Source organism: Perognathus longimembris, chromosome 28, assembly GCF_023159225.1.
Source record: "Perognathus longimembris pacificus isolate PPM17 chromosome 28, ASM2315922v1, whole genome shotgun sequence".
Taxonomy (NCBI): domain Eukaryota; kingdom Metazoa; phylum Chordata; class Mammalia; order Rodentia; family Heteromyidae; genus Perognathus; species Perognathus longimembris.
In genome coordinates, this window is record NC_063188.1 from 109,412,479 (window position 1) to 109,433,262 (window position 20,784).

At 43.2% G+C, this 20,784-nt stretch overlaps 1 protein-coding gene across 1 annotated transcript in view; it reads right to left on the reverse strand.

The window, feature by feature from the left end:
* Shroom2 (shroom family member 2) overlaps positions 1 to 20,784 on the reverse strand; it is a 71,060-nt gene that overhangs the window by 46,417 nt on the left and 3,859 nt on the right. Inside the window, exon 2 of the mRNA XM_048335499.1 lies at positions 11,967 to 12,118. Within this exon, the coding sequence (XP_048191456.1) occupies positions 11,967 to 12,118 (152 nt within the window). The remainder of the gene's footprint in view (positions 1 to 11,966; positions 12,119 to 20,784) is intronic.

Sequence of the window (20,784 nt, forward strand, 5' to 3'; positions counted from 1 at the left end):
CAGTTGCACATACTCATCTAATTCTTGTTTATTTGTTTTGTTTTTGTTGCCAGTCCTGGGGCATGGACTCAGGGCCTGAGCACTGTCCCTGGCTTCTTTTTGCTCAAGGCTAGCACTCTACCTCTTGAGCCACAGCGCTACTTCTGGCTTTTGTCTATATATGTGGTGCTGAGGAATCAAACCCAGGGCTTCATGTATACGAGGCGAGCACTTTACCACTAGGCCATATTCCCAGCCCCATACTCATCTAATTCTTTAAACAGAAAACACATTCTAACAAGCATGATACGAGCCCTGGCTCCGACCACATTTTCTTCGCATTCCTCCGATGTTCCCAAAAGACCTCTACTTGTATTACTTTGTATTTCCCTGCTGCCAGATAAACTCCAAAAAGCATAGCTCTCTCATCAGACCACCTCTCTCCTCAATCCAGAACCATGAGGTACTTACTCCATCCACAGAATGAAGTCCATGCTCCCAGCTGCTCCAACAGTTCCCCACCTCTCACCTCGGGACTGAGGACGAGTATGATTTCTCAGACCAGCACAGACCTTCCCCTGTAAGCTAGAAGCTCACAGGCCAAGTGTGTCTGCTGTAGCTGCAAGCTCCCTTTTCTTTGCTCTTGTCCTGCCTATCTCTATTGTGCTTACAGCTTTATCTTCCTTCCAACTTGGATACAACAAGCGTAACTCAGATAATGTTTTTTATCCCTATCTCAAAGCCTCCCTGGGCCTTTCCAAGGATAGCTTTATGCATTGTCCTCAGAAGTCACTTGGTCAAGAGCTCCTAAGCTTGCCATGCTTTAGGAGCATGGTGTCAGCTGCCACAAAGCAGGATTGACCTTGAACACCTAGATGCCATGCTTCTGGTGTGACCCAGTGGTGAAGCCCCTGCCTAATAGATGTGAGGCTCTGGGCTTGGCAACCAGCACTGCAAAGAGAAATGTCACAGAGCACATATAATAAGAAAGTGTATACCCATATAACATGCCCAGATGTTTTTGTGTAAGAAAGAAGTAGATGTCTTGCTGGCACAGGGACAGATTTATACAGCAGCATTCTTTCCTGGGCATTGCTACAGACAGCACAATGCTAAGGATGGGGACCTGATGCAAACTACATTCCCATAAGACAAGATTCAAGGAGTTCTTAACCTTGTGCATAAAGAGAATTACACAAAGATCCACACTTCCAAAAGACTTGGGTACTGAAAGTGATACAAACACCAAAGGGGCATTTTCCTCCACAGTATGGCATTCACACATAATGAAAGCATGGGGGGAGACCCTCTCCATCCAACCAGCTAGCAACCTGTCCATGCTTCTGGTCTCAGCCTATGGCCCTACTCCAGGAACTTTGGCAGAAGCCACTGGGGGAAGAAAGTCACAAAATAAATTCTCACAGGACCTCAAAGTGGAGCAGAGTCCAAAGGCTTTTCCTACAGTTCGCTTTTTCTTTCTTTCCTTCCTTTCTTCTTCTTCCTCTTCCTCCTATTCCTTCTCCCCCTCTTCTTCTTCTTCTTTTGCTAGTACTGGTAGCAAGAGTCTTTACAATTTGACCCATAAACCCAGGACCCTTCTATTACCTTTTGGAATGTAGGTTTCGATAAATGCATTGATATTGGGAGATTGTTTTATAAAAAGGAAAAGCTTCCTATCCAGCTACCCAAGCCACTATATTCAACAGCATGTATCCCCCAGCCAACAAATGCATGAGGCAATATGCTCTAACCTAATGTTTCCAAACTACAAAGGAAATTTCTGGCTACGATTCAAAAGAATGGATATTGGTTTAAAAAAAAATTTTTTTTTTTTTAAAAATGGTTCTCGATATGGAACCCAGAGTGTTGCACCTACTCGGCAAGCAGTTTATCACTGAGCTACACCCCCCCCCCCCCAATTCTCATATGCAGCAATTAAGTAAGAAATCTCAAAGGGCAAACAAATGTAATAGTAGTACTTACCAAACACTATGCTGTACAACTTGTGAGTGGGGACAGGAGGGAGAACTAAGGGAGAGGCCACTGTCCAAAACAGAAATATTATCTGACTCATGAAACTGTAACCCCTCTATATATCACCTTCATAATAACAATAAAAATTTTAAAAAGAAATCTAATTACAAATGCTCTGAGGATTAAAGACACAGACTATTAGTCATATCTAAAACTAAAGGCACAGAGCTGACTTTTCTATTAGCTCTTTTTGTTGCTTTATTAACTCTAAATTTGAACTCAGAATCTTGTGCTCATCAACTGAGCCCCAGTCTTCCCTCCTTAGACTTCTTTGTTAACATGCCATCTCTATAAGCCATTGATGTTGGAAGGAAAAGAAAAAAGAAGTCTTGTTCTTCCATTACTGCACATATCCTCAGCTATCTAACATGCCATGTAGCTTTCGTGCAACTCAGTGTTTCAAAAGGCACCAAGGCAACTTCTTGGGTATATTTTGAAAGAACGGAAACTTTGGCAAAGAAACTCAAAATATTTATATAAGTGCAACTTAATTCATGTAACTGATTATAAACATCCCAGTGACTATCAAAAGATTACACCAGAAAATAAAAACACAAAGCTACCCAATGGTGGTAGTACACACCTATAATCCCAGCATCAGGAGGCTGAAAGAGAAGGATCACAAGTCCCAAGCCAGCATGGGCTTCATAGCAAGACACTGTGCCAAAAGTGACATATGTCAATAAAATGGAAAAACCAGTGACAAAAAAAAAATGAAGAAGAGAATGAAGATTTCTGGCACTTAAGTGCTATTAAGGGCTAAGGGTGTTTGTTTGCATGGGTAAAACCACATATGCAATCCTCAAAAACACAACAACTTAATAATAAAAATAAATGAACACTATAGAGAGGCCTATCTATGTAAAGAAAAGCCAAAGAAATAAATGAGATAGCAATATATTTACCTATCCTCTTTTATGGAATTCTGCCAGCTACACAAAGATCACCCTAATATTCACCCGATATGCACTCAATCTCTCCAACTAGAGCCTGTGATCATTCTCCGTGTCATGACATTAAGGGAGTTAAGAGGGTGTTTGTCTGGGACAAGGAACAATGAACAGGGATCTATGGAAAGTCTACAACATTGAACAGAAGCAACCCAAGAAAGCAATGGAGTCACTACACTGCAAATGACTACTGACTCTTGTCCATGCAAACAGTGGATCCCGCCTAGAAAATGAGAAACAAACAAAACTAAAGTCCAGAAAATGTATCTGGAAAACAAAGAATCCTTCCCAATAAAAAAATAGAAGAGGGCTGGGGATATAGCCTAGTGGCAAGAGCGCCTGCCTCAGATACACGAGGCCCTAGGTTCGATTCCCCAGCACCACATATACAGAAAACGGCCAGAAGCGGCGCTGTGGCTCAAGTGGCAGAGTGCTTGCCTTGAGCGGGAAGAAGCCAGGGACAGTGCTCAGGCCCTGAGTCCAAGGCCCAGGACTGGCCAAAAAAAAAAAAAAAAAAAAATAGAAGAGCTTTACAGATACAGATTAGTTCAATATACCATTAGGTAGGTATAGGCTATTCTAATCAAACAACATTTCACTGAAGGAAAGCTGTCATTTTAATCATACCCTTTAGGATCCTTTATGCTCAGGGAACTAACTACTAAGTATTACCACACATGCATGGTCATATATGGTCATGTGCATGTGATAAGAGGCCTAGAACAAGGTCCACCTACAATTCCACTGCAGTTTAAGCAGAAAAGACTCCTTTTTTCTTTCAAAGGCACCAAAACACAGAATAGACCCCTGTGTCCTTAGATATAAGATTCTGTAGTAGATGAGTTTAACTCAGTGACATTGCCCTTGCCTAGCTCCTGTTGCATCCGAAAAACCGAGAGAAAAAAAAGAAAGGAGGAGAATAGATATGCCATAGCTGGAATAAGAAAGTAGAAAAGTTGTTCTCCAGAAAGCTCAGGCTAGATTTGGTGGTGCATGCTTGTAATCTCAGCATTTGAGAGGCCAAGGCAGGAGGATCATGGGTTCTTGCCCACCAACGGATGGCCTTTGGCAGAGCTCTGGCGCCACTGTGTGGATTTTATGTGCATAGCACATCCATGCTCCCATAATTAGCAGGGATAGAGCCCACACTCAGATCACTTTTACATCAGCTCATTCCTAAAACATCATTTTACCAACTGAGGAAAAGAAAATTAAGCAACATAAATGCCATAGTTACAAAGGGAACACAGAAAAATTGTTTATACCTAGGGCCTGCAACTCATGCCAGTAATTCTAGCTACTCAGGAGGTTCAAGTTAAAAAAAAAAAAAAGAAAAGAAAAAGAAACACAGTTTGGAGCCAGTCGGAGAGGACAAGTCCATGAGAGGCTCATCTGCAAATAACCAGAAAAAAAAAACAGAAGTGGAGGTGTGACTCAAGTAATACAACACCAGCCTTGAGCACAAAAAACTGCGAGAACAGAACACTAGGCCCTGAGTTCAAGGCCAGGCATTCATATTTTTAAAAAGTTGTTCTCAAGAAAGATGTGGACACATGTCATGGCACATGCCTTAAACCTACCTCTGGAAAGGCTATAGAGATCTTTCTTGGGAGATCTTTCTCCCAAGCAACAAGAAGAAGCAGTGCTAGATGGGATGAACCTCTGGACCATCTGTGGAATTGGGGCTACTTTGAATAATTGGATGGGCTCTCTGGTGCCACCTATGGATGTACGGAGGAAGTACTCCCTGTCACCTTCCCACATTCATGCTTTTTTTGCCTTGCCTTTAATGCTTTCTTCGATCAATCTAAGTGCTTAGGGCAGGCTATTTCAAATCTTCTTTTAACAGGAGTGTGGTATACTATCATGTAAAGTACACATTAGGTGGCTTTTGCTCCAGAGTTCCTAAAAATGTGAGGGTATTAACAGAACACAAAGTAAGTAAATAAGAAAGAATAAAATAAATGAATAAGTCATTTGGATGCAATAGTGGGCAATTGAATATAGAAGAGTTGTTTCCAAGAAAGATCTGGCCTGCTTGGTGTCACACGCTACAAGTTCAGAGGCTAAGGAAGGAGGATGAAGAATCAGGACGGCCTGGACTGCAATGTGACATATGGAGAGCCCTATCTCCAAGAAACACCCAGAACAACCTCCAACAGCAAAAGTGGATCTCACTACACATGCCAGGCTGGTACAGGCCTCCTTATCCTACATCCTCACGTTCACTGCTATAGGAAAACCCATGTGCATTCAACTACAGCTACACTGTTCCTTACAACAAGATTTCTTTCTAGGACATTAGATTATTATTTAGGTTAATTTAATTATTTGTATATATTTAGATATTAGTTTGACATTTACATTTTTTTATGTGACTAAAATCTACATGACTTTTTATTCAAGAAAGCCAAAACCTTGTTGAAAAGAAGATTCGGAATCTCCTGCTGTTAATACTTAGTTGCCAACTGGCAAAGGAAAAAAGCATGCTAAAAAGAGAATGCCTAGTTGGGCACTGGGGGCTCACACTTTTCAGCTTTTCATTTGAGGATTGTAGTTCATGCCTAGTCCGAGCAGAAAATCCTGTGAGGCTCTCATCTCAAATTAAACACCCCAAACCCCAGAAGTGGAATTGTGACTTAAGTGGTAGAATGCTAGCCTTGAGCACAAAATCTCAGAGGACAGTACCCAGGCCCTGAGTTCAAGCCCCAGGACTCTTACAGAAACAAAAACAAACAAAACCAAAAGAATCCCCATAGGAAGGCAGTCGGGAGCTCTTCCTGTCCCATCCACATGGTGGCACTGGCGATATCATTTCCCAGAAAGCAAAGCTCGTGCCAGGAAGCTATGCCCTCACATGTCCATTGTGTGGAGCTAGATTCACACAAAAAAATGAAGCAACTTAAATGTCATAGTTAGAAATTAAAAGCAGAAAAGCTAGTCTCAAGAAAGAGCTGACCAGACTTGGTCCTAACACTTGAGAAGCTAAGATAGGAAGATCACTGGTTGAAGACTAGGTTCAAGACTCTCAAGAGGAAGGGGGAAAAGACTGAGCTCAGTGTGTTAAATTGTTCACTAATGCTAGCTACTTACAAGTAGAGATTAGTGGATTGCAGTTCAAAGCGACCCCTGGCAAAAAGTCAATGGCACAATTATCTAAAAGGAAGAGTGGAGCCATGCATTAATGACTGATGTCTATAATCTTATGAAGCTGAGATACCAAAGGATGGTGGTTCAAGAGCAGCCCGAGCAGAAAAAGTCTATGAGATGCAGCCTCTGAAAATAATCAGTCAAAAGCAGGGCTTAGGCCTAAGTCAAGAAGCAAAGTACGGCCAAGTATGCAAGCCAAGCAAGCTCAAAAAAGTTCAAGCTTGACCTGAGTTCAAACCTCCAGAAGAGTGGGAGAGGTAGGAAAACAAAGGGAGGGAAGGAGGAGACAGACAGACAAACATAAAGACAGGGAAACCAAGAGAGCAAGCTGGATGTGGTGGTAATCTCAGCTATATGGGAGGTACAGGTCAGAGAATTGGGATTCAAAACCATTCCCAGGTAAGTGAGACCATGCATGAAAAAAATGACTAAAATAAAAGGGCTGGCGGTGTGGCTCAAGTAGCAGGACAAAGCCTTGAGTTCAAACCCCAACAGGACACACACAAAAAATAAAATGCTGTATCTTCAGTGTACTTCAAAATTCATTTCACTACAGCTACAGATACAGTTACTGTGCCTTTCTCATGATTAAATGCAGGCAAAGCAAAGTCCCCACCAGAGACTGAAAGCAGTACAGTGCTCCTCCATTAAGAGAGCCCATCTGCCTGCCACCTGCCACCTGCCACCCAACCCCACACCACAAAGACGATGCCAGCTTCTGCACCTGAGCACAAGCAGGCTTAACAATGGCGTGACCCGAGTTATTTAATCAGCAAAATTCAAATCAGCAGCGGTGTCATGATTATCCATTGGCAACTCCACTGAGCACTTCCTTTCAATACCACGCCATTCAATTAAAGAGGCTTTGGATGGGCACCAACTGGCCATCTTTAAAGGAGATCAAGTTACCAGGTGCCTACTGTTCTAAAAACAACCTGCATGGCAGAAATGTAGAGAAAACGTTGTACTTGAGGGGTGGGGGGGAGTCCTCAGCAGGAGGGAGGCAGGGGCTTGAGCTGTTCTCTGACTGAGCAGTGTCTTTGTATAATTGAGGCAGATAATCCAACATCCAGCAAAACCAGGCTTTTTAACTGAGATGGGAGCCTCTTATCCTCTGGAAAACACCACTGGGAGGTGGGGGAGGTGTTTATTCCTTTCTGCCTCGAAAGAAAAAGGGTAGCGGGAGCCTTGGCCAGGCAGTTCTAAGAAGCAGCATTCATCCAGCCTTTATGACTTGACAAGCACCCTGGTGCTCGTGGCTTGGTCAAGGCAGAAGCAATACAAGAAACCTGCTCAGAGCGAGCAGGACTGTTTGTCACTCTGTTCCTAGCTTCTTTATGTATGTGGGGCACAGGACATATGCAATCTCCTGCAAAGTCCCTTCCCTTCCATGCTAATCTGCTCTTAAACTCAGGCTTAGTGGATGATGTAAATTCAATTTACAAAAGCATTTAAAATCACCAGCAGAGGCAGGGAATACGACAGATCTATTCTTACCTTGGGCCCCAACCAAACTGTTCACAACCCATCCTAGGGTACAAGAAACTAGGCAGAGTGGGAATAAGGTTGTCACAAAGAAAACTGAAAAAAAAAAAAGGTGACTTTTCAGCCTGTGAGTGGCAGCTGCATATCTGAACACATCAGAAGAACAACTGTGGCTCCAGCACTGACGAAGTGGCCCACATCCAGCCCACCCAGATGCTGTCTTTCCTTCTGAGTCTTTTCAAGAAGAGGGAAAGTTTATATACTACACTAAGTTAAAGAGGAAAAGGAGCCAGGTGCCAAGGCTCACACCTGTAATCCTAGCTACTCAGGAGCCTGAGATCTGAGAATCAAAGTTCAAAGCCAACACGAGTAGAAAAGTTGGGGAAACTCTTCCCTTCCACTCAACTAGCAAAAGGTGAGAAGTGGAGCTGTGGCTCAAGTAGCAGAGCAGTAGCTCTGAGCAAAAAAAAAAAAAAAAAAAAAGCTAAATGACAGTGCCCAGGCCCTGGGTTTAAGCCCTAGTACAAGAACAACAACAAATTTAGGAAAATGTCATCGTGCCGCCCGTTTTCTGGCCTCAGCCTTTTCTCTAAGCCTTAGAAGCCTGTGACTGGCAAAACCAACTCTGTCACCCAACAAAAAATAGATTGTGGCCTTCTGTGAAAACCCTAGAGCCCCGCATGTACGCATTCCAAACCTGCCAGGCAGGATTTCCAAGGGCAAAGGGGACACAAAGGAAATGAGATGACAATTGAACAGAGACATATACATAATAAAATGTTGCACATCCGCCCAGAACTTCCTGCAAAGGGGAGGGAGGAGTGAGCACTTCCTTGTTCCAGCAGATGAGATAGCAAACGACTGCCAGGAGAAAGAGCTAGGCAAAAATTTTGCACTTCCAGTCTGTGACCCCAACCCACCAGACGGTGTGGCTCCTATACCATCCCCCATCCCCACCCCTTCCTACCTCAAATCTCATGAGCCCTGGATGCCACCTGGGTACAGAAGGGGATATGTGACTGTTCTAAGTCCTTTGTTTCTAGGCACATCAGATTGGGGGGCAAGGAGGAGAGAAGATCCCTGGTCTCGCGGGGCCCTCATTATCTCAGTGACAGCAAGATCACCTTGCCTCAGCCCCATGAAACAAGACGCCAGGGCTCTGTGAAACTGGCCCGCAGCAATCCTATCCTCACCGCTGGGTTCCCTGGACACCACACACAGGAAGATAAAAGGATCGTGAGAAATAAAAAGATAGGGAGCACCTGTCATCCAGGGGAGGGTCTCGATGGGAAACTATTATTCAAATATTGCTTGACAGATGTCAGCTGCATAGGTTTACACACCTTCACCACCCAAGGTAGATGAACCACAACACCAAAGCAAGGGCTGAAGCAGTCCAGCGGATCACTCGGTCATGCTTTCAAGTGGGAAAGCATATGCTATTTACGTGTTTACAGATCAGGCTAGGTATGAGAGAGGACCATTCTAATAAACAAGACACTTTTCCCCTTTGGTGCTGGGGTCACCCCCGGGCCTTGTGCATGCTAAGCACACACTACCTCTGAGCTTTACCTCAGTCTAGGTGCCTTTTATTAAGAAGGCTCACTCCATCCTAAAGTACTACATAAAATGCTTCTAAATGCTAAGTCAAAGGGACAGAAGGCAGATTAATCAGCTGCCTGGGGAAGGAGAAGTATATTTTGTTTCTGTTCCCAGGGTTTGAACTCTGGGACTTGTGTTCTATCACTTCAGCCATGACTCCAGCCATTTTTTGCATTTAGTTTGTTTTTAGACAGGGTCCTGGGATTTTTCCTATTCTAGTCTTAGACCTCAATCCTCCCACTTCCACCTCCATTGTAGCTGAGATTATAGATAAGAATCATCATACCTGGTTTGTTCTTTTGAGATAGGGTAACTACCTTCCTACTCCCACCTTGAGTCTCAAATCACTATCCTCCTAACTCTGCTTCCTGAGTAACTGGGATAATAACATGTGTGGTATCATGCCCAGCCCAAGGTGGACGTATTTTTGTGCCAACACTTGGGCTTAAACTCAGAGCCTAGGCACTGTCCCTTAGTTGTTTTACTCAAGGCTGGTGCTCTTGTGCCACAGCTCTATCTCCAGCTTTCTGGTGGCTAATGGAGACGAGTCTCTTGGACTTTCCTGCCTTGGCTGGCTTGGAACCCTGATCCTCAGATCACAGCCTCCTGAGTATCTAGGATTCCAGGCCTGAGCCGCCAGTGCATGGCTCCAAGGTAAACATTTTTCAAAGCACTCCTTGGTGCTTTTGTAATCAAGAAGTGTGGAGCTTCAGAAGACTATAGTATTTACATGCTTTGAATTTAAAGCCAATAATCATCCGTTGTTAGGTGACAACTTAGTCTTAATTTAATTACCAATTTGGAAAGTTTCCTTTAACATGTCTAAACAAAGCACCATGTTCCACAACTTTTCTGTCCAATAGGGAAATAATGTTATCTACATCTAGAATTTTGCTTTTATTAATTACCATATATTAATTGCACAAAGATTTCATTGTTTTCCCACATATGAAGATAATATAGTCTGATCAAATTTAGTCCATCTACTTCTACTATTTCAAAATTCAGATAGTAATATTTTTTAAAGAAATTTACAACACCCATGCATGTTATATAAATGTACTTGGAAATAAGCGTTTGAATAAACTACTTGGTCTTTATGTCTCATTATGCACTGTTACTTAAGGAATTAAATTCTACTTAAACTAAATAATAATTCTGTATACACCTTGTTTAAGGAAACTGAGTGTAGAGAATGCCAAACAGGGCTCTCTAAGTTATGGTTCCCATCTGTCCTGCTGGGTGCTGGTGGCTCACACCTGTAATTCCTAGCTACTCAGGAGGCTGAGATCTGAGGATCAAGATTCAAAGCCAGCCCAGGCAAAAATTCTGTGAGACTCTAATCTCCAATTAACTGAAAAAAACCCAGAAATGGAGATGTGGTTCAAATGGTAGAGTGCCAGCCTTGAGTGAAAAAGGTAAGAAAGCTGCGTGCAAGTGGCTTACACCTATAACCCTAGATACTCAGAAGGCTGAGATCTAAGGATCATGGTTTGAAGCCGAACTGGGCAGAAAAGTCTTTATAATCTATAAGACTCTTATCTCCAATTAACCACCAGAAAGCCAGAAGTGGTGCTGTGGCTCAACTGCTAGAGAGCTAGCCTTGAGAAGAGAGGCTCAGAGATAGCACCCAGGCCCCGAGTTCAAGCCCCAGTATATTTTCTCTCTCTCTCACACACACACACTCACACACACACACACACAGTAACACAATTGAAATGTTTGACTCTATTTCTTACCATTTACTTTCTTTTGAAAGAATGCACTAATCCTGTCAAAGATGACATAGACACTTTAAGTAGAAATAGGCAAAAACACTGTACAAAACTCTTTTTACCTGAAAATAATAAACCACATATTTGAAGTACCTGTGAATACTGTTCTTCTTCCTGCACATAAAAGCATTATGTCCCTAATTTGATTTCCTTGAGCATTATTTAAGGTACCTAGCGACAATGGAAGTTTATAGGAACAGGAGCTTGTTCTTTTTTTTGTCTCAGCTCAGTACAAACACCTGCTGTCCGCATGTGATGTCATCGTCCTTTCTTTCTAGTGGAAAACTCCAGAAAACACAGCAGGCTGCCACCTTGTGTTACTATTAGAGAATAATATACACCCTACTCATTTGGAGCACAAATGGTTTATTTCTTCCTCTTTGCAAAGACAAAAGCCGACTGTATACTGCCCAAGAAACATTGGGAGCATTCAAACTCACTTTATAATCCAAAACCTTAAGAACCAGAAGAAATAAAATAAGGAACTCTGAAATTGTATTATGCTGCCAGGCTCAACCTTGGCTGAGGTAATAATAAACCCTTAGGTTCTGTATCCACAACCAACCTCAGGTTGGAAATAATTTGGTAAAGTAAATGGTACCTCTGTTAACAACATTCATTTTTCTTATCATCCTTCCCTAAGTAACTCTGAATAACAATGACTGACATATATGCCAGTCACATTGTTAGGTATAAGTCATCTAGACATGATTTTTAATGCATAGAGGATGTGCCCAGATTCCATGCAAACAAATATTTTATACAAAGGGGTAGAACATATATAAATGGTGGTATCTTACAAGGAGAACCTTGAGACCAATCCCCAAAGGGTTTACCATGATGGCTATCATTCTAAGTAGTACATACACACACACACACACACACACACACACACACACACACACACACACACACGAGGACTTGGTTCAAGTCAGATTATGTTCTCCTACCTTCTTGTCTTGGTAAACATGGAAAGGGGTTCACATCTTACCTTTTGACCACCAGCTTGAGGGTCTTATGGGACCCTTTCACCAGGCAAATCGCTTCCTGTCTGAACCCTGAAAGGCCAATGTCATTGATGCCTACAATCTCATCTCCAGCCAGTAGCTTGTCCACAGCCGCAGCTTTACTTCCTTCTTCGATCTGCAACACACAAGGGGCTTCCATGAGCTTCTCAAAGAGCAAATCATCCCAGAGTTGAATTAAGACCCCCCAGCAGAAAGCAACTAGGAATATAAAGCCAGGTCTTGGGAAGCTCATGGGTCCTTGGGTGGGTTGCAGGTGTGAACAGGCTATGCGGGCCCAGCTCATTTGCTTCCATGGAGGGACCAAGGATGCAATAACACCCTACTTCTTTCCCCAAGGACCAACCGGGGTTACTGTTCATCACAGACAGAAAGAGAAGGATCAGAAATTCACACAACTGAAAATATTAAATCCAAAAATATTGGTTCACTTTCTGGATGTTCTTGATCCAAACCATAAAAGGGGACCATTTTTTATTATTTACTCTTCATTTCCTCATATATCAATGCTATACCTAGTTTTTGCAACAATTTCACTAGCAAATACTATGTAGTTCAAACAGTATACATTCACTCACATAAGGCATGCATTTTTTTTTCTGCAGTATTTGGTATAGTCACAGAGTTTGGTATATTCCAGAACATTTCCCCAACCCTGCCCCTCCAAAAAATCATGCCCATTAATAGACATTTCTCAATCCTGCCAGCCTCTGGCAATCTCTAATGAACTTCTCCCTTCCCTTCCCTTCCCTTCCCTCCTCTCCCCTCCCTGTCCCTTCCTTTCTTCTGGACAGGGTCTTGCTGTATATCCTAGGGTGGATTTAAAGCTCACAATCCTCCCACTTCAACCTCCTAAGAGCCAGAATTAAAGGCATGCACCACCATGCCCAGCTCGAATGCAATTTCTATGCTTACAAATTTGCCTGTTTTGAAAAGTTTATGTAAGTGCAATCATACAATATGTGGCCTTTTATATCTGGCTTTTTTGGCTTTGCATAATACTGCCAGGAGTCAGCTATGTCATAGCCTCAGTTAACTGCATCCCTTTTCTTATGGCTAAATAACATTCCATGGTATGGATTTGGACCATGTTTTCTTTTGTTGGTGACAGTTCTTGGGCTTGAACTCAGGACCTGAGTGCTGTTCCTGAGCTTTTTTTTTTTTTTGCTCAAGGCTAACACTCTCTTATTTGAACCACAGCTCCACTTCTGGCTTTGTGGTTAATTGGAAATAAGAGTCTCATGGACTTGCCTGCCCAAGCTGGCTTTGAACCATATGCTTAGATCTCAGCCTCCTGAGGAGCTAGGTTTGCAAGCATGAGCTACCAGTTAACTGGCTTCAGTTTTTGAGGTAACATTTCCTCAGGATGACACATTAGCTGTGTCTCACTCAGCCATGACAGGTAGATTTTACCTTCTCATTCTCGTAAACACCGTGGAACTACTCCTACAGAGAGCTGCGATGTAAGTACTCCACCTTCATGAGGAAGGATCATGCCATAGAAGCTCCCATCTGCCAAGACTCTTAAAGGCTTTCTCCCTTTACAAAGACTACAAAGATAGGCAGCATTCTCCAACATCCATCTACATTATGTCCAGAAAAATATGTGTTTGGGTTTGAGTGCTATAATAATTTTTCTTCCATTGGCTTCCTTGCCAAGAGACCATCTCCCCAGGATATTTATTGTGCTTTACTGGGAAAGTAGTTAGAAAATAAAAAAGCCTTAAGTACTTCCATGGTATAGTCTTAACTTATCTAACATCTCAAATTCAGTTGAACTTATTAGGCTTGAACTTGAGAATAACCACCTAAAGTTGGCACTGCTTTTCAAAGAAAAATAAGCATGATTGTATGGAATTGCTACAATGTCATCTCAGTCACAACACTGGTCCCTATGCTTTCTGGCTCACAGGAAGCACAAATATTTTCTTCTTAGGTATTAATTGGTATTCTTTTGCAAAAGATCACTCCTCTGGACCCAACCCATCCTACAATGTACAGAAATGTATCACTGGTTTGTTGTTTTGTTTTTGTACCCATACTAGGACTTGAACTCAGGGCCTAGGCACTATCCCTTAACTTTTTCACTCAATGCTGGTCTCTACCACTTGAGTCACAGCTCTACTTTTGGCTTTTTGCTGGGTAATTGGAGATAAAGAGTCTCACACTTTCCTGCCCAGGCTGGCTTCGAACTGCTATCCTCAGATCTCAGCCTCCTCTCGAGTAGCTAAGATTCCTATGGTCTGTGTGTCACTGTTCTCATGAAAATAAGTTCTTTAGAAATGGGGGGGGGGAAGGCAAACAGTTAATGAAATTCAGAACAATTTTTATTTTTGCACTAAGGACAAAGACCCACTAAGGCACAAGAATGTGGATTCCCCAGGAACAGCCACAATCCTGGGCAGAATCGCACCCAGTGAAGTGAGAATGTGCGGGGCCTCATCCACCTGGGACATGGAGCTGGAGATGTAAAGGGCTTTGCAAACAGAAAGTGTAGCAAACTTGAAAGGAAGAGCATGGCTTGGGAGGATATCCCTAACAGCTCTTGCCATGGAGAAAGGCAGGGCAGGAAGCAGAGGCGTGTCCACAGGATTAGTCAGCCAGCAGAATGTAAAGTGGGGATGGGAGTGTGGGGAGATAAGAGGAGAAAGCCAGAAGACTGAACTTGATCTGGAGTCAGAATTTGGACCCTGCAGGAAGAGGGGCAGATGAGAGCAGCCAAAGAAGAAAAGAGTGAAATGAAAAGGAAAACAACTGCTTCTGGATGATTAAGCTTGTAGTTACACCCAGAATGGATTTCTTCAGCAATAAACACAAAATGGCACCAGATGGGTATATAGTGGTAAACTCTTGCATAATCCCCAGCACTAGGGAGGCTGAGGCAGGAATACTGTAAGCTCCATGCTGACCTGAGCTACAGAATGAATCTAAGGCAAACCTGAGATATATAAGACACTGTATCAAGAAAAAATAAACAAAACTAAAATAGTAAGAAGCCAACTCAACTCTCATAAGTACCAACCCTTAAGTCTCTGCTGCAGCCCTTCCAACAGAAGGAAACAAGGGTCTGAACCAATAGTTAAGGAGAAAGAGACAAGTAAATTAGAGGGAGATCCAGTGACTGCATCTAAGGTGATATGAGGTGTGTGTGTGTGTGTGTGTGTGTGTGTGTGTGTGCATGCATGCGCATGCACGCACATAATTACTTCTTCAATTGAAGACTTCATGACCTCCCTTAGCTTTTTTACTCAGAGCTGGCGCTTTACTGCTTGAGCCACACCTCTACTTCTCGCTCTTTTCTGTTTTATTGGAGACAGGAGTCTCATAGATTTTCCTCTGCTAGTTTGGAACTTCAATCTTCAGATCCCAGCCTCTTGAGTAGCTAGGATTGCAGGCATGAGCCACTGGTACCCAACAGTGCTGTGAGATTTCGAGCTTGGGGAAATTAAAACAATCACAATGAACAGAGATTACAAAGAAAGGAGAAAGAACAATCTGGTTATTTTGTAAATCTGATGTCATACTTCAAAGTCCATGAATCATACCCTCATTTTATCAATTGTAGCCATCTCAGCCTTCCAGAAAACAGCCTGGCTGCATGACCAGGCAATACCTTTGGTTAGATGGGACAATTGTCAAGTCACTTCCTTGTTCTGCTTAATTTAACTCTCTCAGTCATTCTACTGGGGCTCCAATCCTTTGGAAAGGAAGCCTGACTCACCCAGGGCAAGCATGCGTTGTGAAACACCGAAGTATTATGCCCCACATGGAGGTCTGACTGCTTGTGATAACAAGGAAGCCCACAGGAATGGAAAGCTACCTCCCTGGTGTGTCCCAGACCAAACAAAAGAATCCCTCCCCAATACCCCCAAGTGCAGGTCCCAGCAGCTTGGAAGACAGGAGGAAAGGCCAAGGCCGGGCAGGAGCCAGGCACTGGGGATTCACAAACATTCTGAGTCCCTGGGCACCTGCGAATAAATACAAAGACATGCAAGAGGAAGACTGGCTCCACCCAAGGGGTGGCAAAGGGAGAGCCCAGGAAACAAGCAAGGTTGTCAGCCTACCCTGCTCCCATGCAGGGAGAAAGGAAGCCTAAAAGGACAACAGCAAAAAATAAATCTTCAGAAAGGGAAGTCTAAACAACATAAAAGCAAAGGGTAAAAGATCTATCTAGCCAAGCCAGGTGCCAGAGGTTTGTGCCCATAACCCTAGCTACTCAGTTCAAAGCCAGCCAGGGTAGGAAAGTCCATGAGACTCCATTGACCACCAAAAAAGCCACAGTGGAGCTGTGGCTCAACTGGTAGAGTGCTATCCTTAAGCAAACAAGATCAGGGACAGTGCCCAAGCCCTGTGTTCAAACCCCAGGACTGGCATGGGGAAAAAAAAAAAAAGACACAGAAACTTAGAAGTGACCCTGGGACAAAGAGACTGAGAGATGAATGAGAGGTCTAAAAGGCAAACCAGGTTGGGTACTAGTAGCTTACACTTGGAATCCTAACTACTCAGGAGGCTGAGAACTGAGCATTGTGGTTCAAAGCCAGGCCAGCAGGAAACCCCATGAGATTCTTATCTCCAATTAACCACCAGAAAAACTGGAAAGTATGGAAATAAACCCCAAGAAATGGAAACAAGAGGCTTTTTTATTGTATGGTTTGCGGTTCTTTTTTTCTTCTGCCCCTCCCCCTTGTCCCTGTTTTTGATTTCTGTACCCTTTCTTTGTCTTGTATATAAGTTTATCTGATTTGGGAAGGGGAAGAGGAATCACAGAAACCATAGGACAAAGGGTAAACGAATTCAGCAGTGATACTCACTAGACATTATGTTGGAAATGAACTATATACAGCCTGGAGGGAGGTCAGGAGAGAAAAAACTGGGAGAAAATGAAGGAGGGGGTGACACTGTTCAAAAAGAAATATATTCATTATCTTATCTAACTGTAACCCTCTTTACATTACCTTTACAATTTAAAAAAGAGCTCGAAGTGGAGTTTCAGCACAAGTGGTAGAGCATTAGCTTTGAATAAAACAGAACCCCCAGTACCAGCACCAGGGTGGGGCAAGGAGTATTATAGAAATAAAAGGAAGAGCAGCACTTGGAAGCCAGGGATATATTCCAGATAACAAGTGCCACAATCTTACATGAGACAGCTGCTGAAGACCATCCTCAAGGAAGTATTTTGGTACACCACAGTGCACAGAAGGAAGAATCCTGCAGAGATCTGCATACAATGTATTCAGACACTGTCAGTTACCAAGAAGGTGGCTTTAGCAAATCCAAGAGCCGGTAAAGGCAAAGACACAGCCTTTACTTGTAGAGCTGAAACTAAGCACTGAGGAAAAATAGAAATCTGGCACTCAGTCCCCCAACCTTCCAAAGTTGACATACACACACGCCCATGGCCTCCAACGTGTAACTTTTGACAGCATTTCTCCTGCACTCCCTGCCTGCAACTGCTCAATATTGTCAGCAGAGGGCGCTGGAGGGACATAGAAGCAAAGGGGGGGGGGCTTCCCTTCCTGACCGCCCCCCCCCCATGTCCTTTCCTCTCCTGGCTCATTCCCTTGAGACCTGGCGCATTTGGTATATCCAAGGGTGGCTTCCTAGCCAGCCCCACTGACCCAGTGAGCAGCTTCCTAGTTTTCACAACAGTCCCACAGGTGGCTTTCTGGTGAGTGCTTCAGACATCCTGGCCAAACTTCCTTCCTAGTGAGCTTCCCTGTAAGCCAAGGGGACAGCTTTCTCCTTGCCAGCTGGCATGCGGCCCTCGATGAATATTTCCCCATCCAGAGCTTCACAGTCACACATAGCTTCAGAGGGTCTTGGGGAGGACGTTCCCCACTTTTTACTGCAGTATTCTGATCCTTTGTGTGCTATTCCTGTTACTTTGGAGTTCCCTTTACTAATACTACCAGTTAGTACTAAGACAATAACTTATTACTACTTAGTAATTCCTTGCTTTGTAATCAAATGTTTCTTCTCTGTGTTCTTGAGTCAGGGTCTCATTATGTAGCTATAGCTGGCAGTAAATTTGAGATCTTCCTGTTCCCAATGATCCCTGCCCCCACACATACCTTTTGAATGCTGCAATTATGGGCACATACCATACCACCACACTTAGCGTTTTTTGGGGTTTTTTTAAATTAAAAAATGTACTCAGGTTCTAGGGCTTGAACTCAGGGCCTGAGCACTGTTCCTGAGTATTTTTTTGGTCAAAGCTACTACTTGAGCCACAAGTCCACTTCCAGCTTTTTGGTGGATAACTGGAGAAGAGTCTCATAGACTTTGCTGTCCAGGCTGGCTTTAAACCTCAATTTTCAGATCTCAGCCTCCTAAGTATCTAAGATCCAATATTACAACTGTGACCCACCTTCATCCAGATTGTAAACTCCTGTTTTTTTAATGATGAGGTCTTACTATGTTGTCCAGGCTGACCGCCTCCACCCCCCACCCACTACCATGCTCAAGCAATGCTTCTGCCTCAATCTCTGAACTCACTGGGAATAGAGCGATATGTCATTATGACTGGCATGATTCTTTACATTGGGTAGGAGTATATTTTCTTCCTCTCAGGTTGATTATCCAAAAAAAAAAATGGTGATAAACTTGCTTGTAATCTCAGCATTTTGGCAGGCTGAGACAGGAGAATTGACAGTTTGGGGCAAGCCTGGGCTACACAGAGGGCCAGAGGAGTGAGGAGGTGGGGGTAGAGGTTAGGTGTTTCATAGCCTAGGACGCCCAGAAGGATAAGACAATTACGAAAACATCTTGCAAAGTCTTAAGTACCATACAAGTGTATTCACAAATCACAACACTATTATTGTTAAAATCTGTCCAAATTGAGACTGGAACCCAGCCAAGGCTAGCCAACGACCTGGTTCAGTGACAAATTATAGCAGTTTAACATGAAGAAACTAAAAGCTGAGTGGCAGGGAAGACGTCTCCATTTACAATGCTCCAAGCTATTTAAATAGAATGCTTTCTATGAGCTTGTATGTAAGGTTGTTTGAAAGGAATAATAATTTTTTAAACCTTGAAAAGCTCAGTTATCCTAGATGCTCTTATCAGTGACGTTAAACACAGTAAAAAAAACATTCCTTCTCCTTTATTTTTAAGCTACTCTAGCATTACAGAAATACAGAAAGTTACAATTTATAAATGGGGTGATTTGCAAAAGGTTAGCCTAAATAGATTATGTGAAAATCAGACCACATGTATCCCATTAAAAGAAAATATAAGGCCAAACGCCAATAGCTCACACCTGCGATCCTAGCTACTCAGGAGACTAAAATCTGAGGATCATGGTTTGAAGCCAGCCTGGGCATAAAAGTCTATTAGACTCCTATCTCCAATTAACTACCTCCAAAAAGCTGGAAGTAGAGCTGTGGTTCAAGGGGTAGAGCACTAGCCTTGAGCCAACAAGCTCAGGGATAGCACCCAGGCCCTGAGTTCAAGCTCTAGTACCAACACACACACACACACACACACACACACACACACACACACACACATGTACTGCAGACTTAGTTACCAGCTGGGTGGTGCTATTGAGAGGTGACTGGACCATTAGAGCTGTGACCTAATCAACAGATGAATCCACTGATAGATACATAATTTGGTGGCATGATTGGAAGGTGGAACTTAGCTCCCGGAAGAAAGTCCCTGGGAGCTATATCTTGTGTCCTCTGCTTCTCTCTCCACTTCCTAGCTCCTATTAGTTGGAGGTGGTTCTATCACACCCCGTTGCCATGATGTTCTTCTTTGCTACAGGCCCAGAAAACAATGGAGCCAGCTAACTCTCCACTGTAAACAAGGAGCCAAAATAAATCTCTCCTCCTTCAAGTTGTTTTTCTCGATATTTTATCACAAGGACAAAAAACTGTCTAACACAACTAGCAGTCTCCTGGAGGACAAAGACCAGGTTCTATCTTCGTGACTTCCTCTCCCATACAAATGCCCTACATAATACAAGAGGTAGGGTTTCTGAAAAAGATGACCAAAGAGGAAAAGAATCAGCAAAGATAAGCAAAGTTCCTGTCTAAAGCCCAGCTTTTCATTTTAGGACTATGGGAGGAAAGGGGGGGAGGGGAGAGCTACCTACCCCAGTCCTTTCAATAGGGTTTCAGAAGTAGCAAGAACCCTCCTTCCTCCCCACACAGGTTTCCCACCAGTCTAGGAACACAGCTCTGCCCTGGGCCTTGCCCTCTCTCACAGGTCTTTTGAAAAGTAGTAGTCAGGTCATCTTGTTGCCTGCTTAAACACAGATGACTGCGTTTACTTAAGCCTCTGCTTTTCAAAGTAAAAAGGCAATCTGGAAGGACAGACAAATACTTCATCAAAGAACAGGAAACGGAACTGCTGGATGTTTTAGAACATAGAGTCCTGGCTACTTGGAACACATGGCTGTTTGTTTGTAATGGCTATTCCCATCCTTCATTTTGTTTCAAAGCCACTTGTTGCTTTTTAGGCAACTTCAACCATTTGACAGCCACCCTCCCAGTCTTCTTTCTCTCATGAGCTCCATCAGGACAAAGCCTACCTTTTCTTTGGAGAAAATCTTTTCAAAGATGTAGAGTGCAAGTGACTCACACCCGTACTGTAAGCCTACCTACTCAGGAGGCCGAAATCGGAGGAATGCAGTTGGAAGCCAGAACTGGCAGAAGAGTCCATGAGACTCTCACCTCCAATTAACCAGGAAAAAGGCCAGAAGTACCGTGTACAAGTGGCTAAAGTGGTAGAGCATCACCAACCTTGAGCCAAGAAAAGCGAAGCAAGAGTACAAAGCCA